The 6,000-nt window shown below is 40.5% G+C and overlaps 1 protein-coding gene across 1 annotated transcript in view; it reads left to right on the forward strand.

Moving 5' to 3' along the window:
• LOC122812123 (adhesion G protein-coupled receptor E2-like) overlaps nucleotides 1-6,000 on the forward strand; it is a 901,467-nt gene that overhangs the window by 833,727 nt on the left and 61,740 nt on the right. The window contains exon 17 of the mRNA XM_044084412.1: nucleotides 4,673-4,739. Coding sequence (XP_043940347.1) covers nucleotides 4,673-4,739 — 67 coding nt within the window. The remainder of the gene's footprint in view (nucleotides 1-4,672; nucleotides 4,740-6,000) is intronic.

Genomic DNA, 6,000 nt, shown 5'->3' on the forward strand with positions numbered 1-6,000 from the left:
ACACACTTGAAGCCAGGACTGGTGAGGTGGTTACTTCAGAGAGCGAGCTACCCGGTGGCAGTGACACTGAAGTTGAGCCACAGCTGCTTGTGGGTACTGGTGTTCCCTTGGACAGAGTGCCTACAAGGGCAGAGGTGATTAGCAGTATCCCGGCTAACAGTGAGGCACCGCTGTCAGAGGATACCAGACTTCCTGTGGAAGGGGAGCTGGGGAGGGTTACAAAGAGAGAGTTGAGAGAGGCTCAGCTCTCAGACACTACATTACAAAGCTTGAAGGAGGTAGCTAGGGAGACACCTGATTCTCAAGGAAAGGGTGAATCTGTATACTGGAACAAAGGGTTACTGTATAGAGAGTAGACCTCTGAGGGAGGGCTAGAGAGTGAGGGAATACAGCAGCTGGAAGTCCCCAGAGCCTACCATCTGGCACTTCCAGCCATAGCCCATGCCATTTCTTTTGCAGGCCATATGGGCATAAAGCATACAAAGAGATGTATTATGCAGAACTTTTATTAGCCTGGGATTGCAAGAGATGTAACAGGGTACTGAAGAACCTGTGAGCAGTGACAAAAAGTAGGTCAGGCAGGAGACAAGGTCAAAGCTCCTTTTATGCCTTTGCTTGTAATTGAGGAGCTATTTCAGAGGATAGCTATGGATATTGTGGGGCCACTGAGTACCCCAAGTTCCACAAGAAAGAAGTATATCATAGTGGTAGTAGCTTTTGCTACCATATACCCTGAGGCAGTGGCTCTGTCCTCCATCTAGGCAGTAAAGGTGGCAAATGCTTTGTTAGAGATTTTCAGCAGGGTAGGTTTCCCAAAAGAAATACTGAGTGACAGAGGTGCCAGTTTCTTGTCAGACCTGATGGCTTGTCTGTGGAAGCACTGTGGGGTGTAGCACCTAAAGACCACCTCCTATCATCTCCAGACTAATGATCTTGTGGAGAGGTTAAACTCTACACTAAAGATCATGCTACAGCCATTTGCAGACCAGTTTAAGAGGGAGTAGGACAAATATTTGCTCCATCTGCTGTTTGCTTACAGAGAGGTTCCCCAGGAATCCACAACTTTCTCACCTATTCAGTTGCTGTATGGGCATAGTATGAGGGGACCTCTAGATGTGATTCGTGATGAGTGGGAGGGTGAGTGTAAATCCCACTAGGAGTCTGTTTTGGCATATGTCCTAAACCTCAGGACAAGTCTCAGGGAACTCATGGGCTTGACCCAGAAGAACCTGGCAGGAGCCCAACAGCAGAAAAAGGTCTGTTATAACAGGAATGCTTGCACCATACAGTATGCTGTGTGGCAGCAGGTTATTGTTCTCATTCCTGTCAGACACAATAAGCTGCAGGCAGCTTGGCATGGCCCCTTCAAAGTGGTAAGGAAGGTCAGTGATGTTAACTACATGGTAGAATTGCTAGGCAGTAGGCAGGGGCACAAACTATACCATGTCAACATAGTAAAATCTTAACATGATACAGAGGCCCTTGTACTGAGTATATGCAGCAGGAGGCAGGAGGAGTCTGAGTGAGATCTATGGCTGCAGGGGGCCAGCCAGGAAAATCCCAAGTTACTATGGTGGAACTTAGGGTTGCAGGCATATGATATGACAGTGCAACATTGTAGTTGGGCCAACAATGCTAAGGTAGATGGAATCTCAAGACAGGGTATTAGGTATTGTATTTCCAGATAGGCTCATCCCTCTTAAGCAACATTTTTCAAGGATCACTTGAAAAACATGTTTGAGTCATCAAAGGGGGGGGGGCAGTGTGACAAAAGGAGGTACTGCCAGCACAGCTAGCTGTAATTTTGTAAATAATTATATGCCGTTTGTGAATATCAACATGATTTATATAACATGCTTGTGTTACAAATGTATTAAAACTGTATGTCATGTGTATATCAAACTGATTTGTACAGACGTGTGTTGATAAAATACTTTGTAAAGTGCTTGAGTTTGGACTGTATTCACAGTGTGCTTACTGCAGAAAACAGAAATGTATATGCACTATTGCAACTGTTTAAATGTATATGTTTTAACAGAGGAAATTGAAGGGTTAACTTCAGTCCAGAAACTTTAGAAAAATATCTGAAATTAAACCACTTTATAGGCTAGGCCATAGATATGCTCTCTCATGGGTTTCAAGGCAGCCAGGGGCACAAAGTCTGTACTAGGAAGTTTTCTGCATTGTCTTTGGGGTGAATTAATTGCCACTCAGGAAGAGTGGAAATGTTTAGTTGTTTTACAACCTCCAGAAGCTTAACAAATCTGAGCAAAAGCCCTTGTGTGTGTGTATTTTTACTGGTAGTGCTAAATACTGCCAGCAATAGGGGGTTTTACATGGGAACTAGAAGTCAGATGAATAGAAATTATGTCATTCTGCAAGCTTTCCCAGCAGTAATATTTTAGCCATTATTTTGAGAAGTGTCTTAGTGAGACAGAGTATTCTATATTATGTCTTGGACCTGACAACAAAAGAACCATTCACTACATAATCTGCTTGCTTAATTAAGCAAGTTTACTTGGGAATAGTAATTCTCTTAGATACAGTCAGGAATACAGTGAAGCTTAGTTTAGCTATTGTTTTTTTTTTATTTATCTGAGCCTGCCCTGCAATGTTATTTTAAATATTTCCCGTGGTTTGAACTCTGATGTCACTGTGAATACATACTTAGTATTTTCTTGTTCTTTTATTATTTATTATTAAAAATATTTAAATCTTTCATTGTGGCTGATCTTTGTAGATTTATTTAAGTTTTGAGGGTACTTGCATATTTATTTGGTGACACTGCATGGCACACTCCTAATAGCCTTGCTCATGGTTAAACTACCATTTGCATTAATATTAATATTACACAGTAAGATTGGACACCCTTTGTTAAGGACATTAAGGTAACTGGCAGGAGTGACTGGTGGCAGTGGTAACTACCTTATAGTCTGTGCAGAAGGGGGCACAGCTAGTAAACCTGTGCCAGCCATTCCCAGGTATGTATGTGTGTGTGTGTGTGTGTGTGTGTGTGTGTGTGTGTGTGTGTGTGTGTGTGTGTGTGTGTGTCTAAATCAAACCTCAAAGAGTGTGTGTGTTACCTAGTTGGGCAAGGACATGAAGCACTGGTTGACAAAGAGTGGATTGGAGGTCTTGGGTTGGTCATGCACCTCAGCTCTTACCTCTATAGCTGTGCCAGTGGGGAGTCTTAGAGGGGATATGGAGAAAGAGGAAGAAACCAGCCTCAGACTGACTGCGGCCTCTTTGTGCTCTTAAGGGAAATTGCACTTGATGCAAAGAGCTGCATCTGGAAATACTGTTTGTGTACCTGTTATCCTCCGAGTGAACATCCATCCACAGGTTCCAGTGACGAGGACTGAGGCTCCTTGATTACTGTCCCAGAGGTGGGATATCTACATCACATATTGGTTGGCAGTGGTGGGTCATCACAACTTCATTGAGGTGACAATGTAATATATGATAAAAGGGATTAATAGAATATGAATGATGCTATTAAGAAGCAACTGACAAGTAAGAGGAAGGTAAGAGTACAATACAGCATAGTATAAGGACAATATTATTAACTTGCAGTAGAGTTACATACTGATTGTTATTAAGTTGAAATACAATGACTGTAGGGGAATGCTTCTACTTCAGGATAATTGATGGAGAGATGGGTAATATGTACACCTTTGTTGACTGTTTGGATATTTAACCAAGTAGCAGAAGTATTTAATAAGGTAACGTGGTGTTTAAGTAATGATAAAGTAGTGATTAGGTGGGTTGAAGCTGTTTGATAGATAGATATTTATAAAGAAAACCAATATATATATGACCTGCCACTGCACTGGGAGGTTTTATGACAAATTAAAAAGTGTCAGGGTAGAAATATAGTTGAAAAAAGGTTTTAACGGCATGTATATGATATAATACATTAATATTGTCTAAATGAGCATTGAAGGGTGTACTTTAGTAACGTTTACTGAGGTTCTAAAGTGGACAAATATTCATACTTTTATTTCATTGTATTCATAAATTGTAGTACTTCTGATTTATACCTTGTTGTGTCTTTCGGCTTTTCCTGGTTAGGGGTCAACTGCGGAACTCCGGTCCGCTAATGACTGGCAGTAGATTTTTACGTGCCAAGTTGCCAGCCCTGACGCACAACCTTCAACGAAGGTACGCCCATTCACACACGTCTCCACACAGAAGACGTTTTAGCTGAGAACTGAACAGAACGTCTTACTGTGAGGCGACAATGCTACCGCAGCACCACCACCGCAGTTAATTCTGATTTATACCTAAATTGAGAAATGTTTGATAATTAACATCAAACTATTTTCTCAATTCTGATTTATACCTAAATTGATAAAGTTGTTTGATGTTAATTATCAAACATTTCTGGTGTTGTACAGTGATAGAATGGTGCATCAGGGCTGGCAACTCGGCACGTAAAAATCTACTGCCAATCATTAGCGGACCGGAGTTCCACTATGTAGATGACCCCTAACCAGGAAAAGCCGAAAGACACAACAACAACAGTAAAATACTGTATAAATGTCTATCCACTGTTATACGTTCAACAGACCACCATTTTACATATCATACTATGTTCAATTTCCAAGTAAAATCCTATTTTTTGTAAAACTGTAGAAATGGGTTAACTGATCCTCACCATTTTCTGTTTTAGATGCTGGCTGAGTCTGAAAAGAGGTTTTCATTGGAGTTTTGTAGGGCCTGTGTGCTTTGTAATCTTGGTAAGTTAGCTCACATATTCATTTTGATTCATTGGAATAAATTATTTGTCTTACTTAACTTTAGTTTTCTCCATACAAAACATCTACTAAATTGATGAAAACTAACATCTGTTAAAAAAATCCGTATGTCTTTCATGCTGCAAAACCTGAGTTCAATTAACTTTATTAAATGGATTAGGGTGATGTCTTAAAGTCCCTGGTGTGTAATGTTTCTCTAATACTGCCAGATTTACACCTTAGTCAAGAGGAGTTTAGGTATGCAGCCACTCCACCCATGCACACACACACACACACACACACACACACACACACACACACACACACACACACACACACACACACACACACACACACACTCCTTATGCCAGTCATACCTCAAAATACTCTCACACATAGAACCACCCACACACACACACACACACACACACACACACACACACACACACACACACACATGCCCCTCAACACTACTAGTCCACTAAACTCCTGAACACTTTCCTGTAAAATGATCTCACCCATTGAAAATAATGAGTGAATGACATGTCTAGTGGTAAGGATTTACGCAGCTGAGCAGTTCTATGTTTCACTTGGCTTTGTACAGCACTTCCTGCAGACATTTACCCTGGAAGAGCATGTGGCTAATCATTTATTTATTAGTTTCTTGATTGATTCACTATTTGTTCACTGAGTAAGTGGGCTGATCTATTGACCCTTTTCAGTCACAACTTGAGTTCAAAGAGCAGAAAATACATCCCAATCTTTCAATCAACAATACTGTATACAAATTGAGTATATAGCAAATTTTAAAACATTATGATAAGTCTGACTGCAGATAGGTTAAGATTAAAGGATCCAGTCAGTGCATTGGAAAAATAAAAAATATATGCAAAATGCAAGCTACGATATTCATAAAATATAGTGCAATCATCCCTATAAGTTAACTCCTACATGCATATTCAGTACATGTGTATAAGATGCCACATTAAGAGAATGAGAAATGTTTCTTAAATGTGTTCAGTTATTCGTGATAAGGGATGGTAAGTTGCCTAGCTGTTGTGGTAGCAGTTGCAGGTAGATTCAGTAAAGAGATGCTCTTTAAGTGCATCTTTGAAGCTTTTAAATGTTTCTAGATTTTTGATGTCTGTAGTCAGATGGTCCAGATAGCAGGTGCCATTCTACAGAAGGCTGTCTCACCTACAGCAGTTTTAAATGGAGGGCATATAAGAGCAAAATCGCTATCCTGTGTACTTCTGAGTACATA

Source organism: Protopterus annectens, chromosome 9.part0 (assembly GCF_019279795.1).
Source record: "Protopterus annectens isolate FY-2018-M chromosome 9.part0, PAN1.0, whole genome shotgun sequence".
NCBI classification, from domain to species: domain Eukaryota; kingdom Metazoa; phylum Chordata; order Ceratodontiformes; family Protopteridae; genus Protopterus; species Protopterus annectens.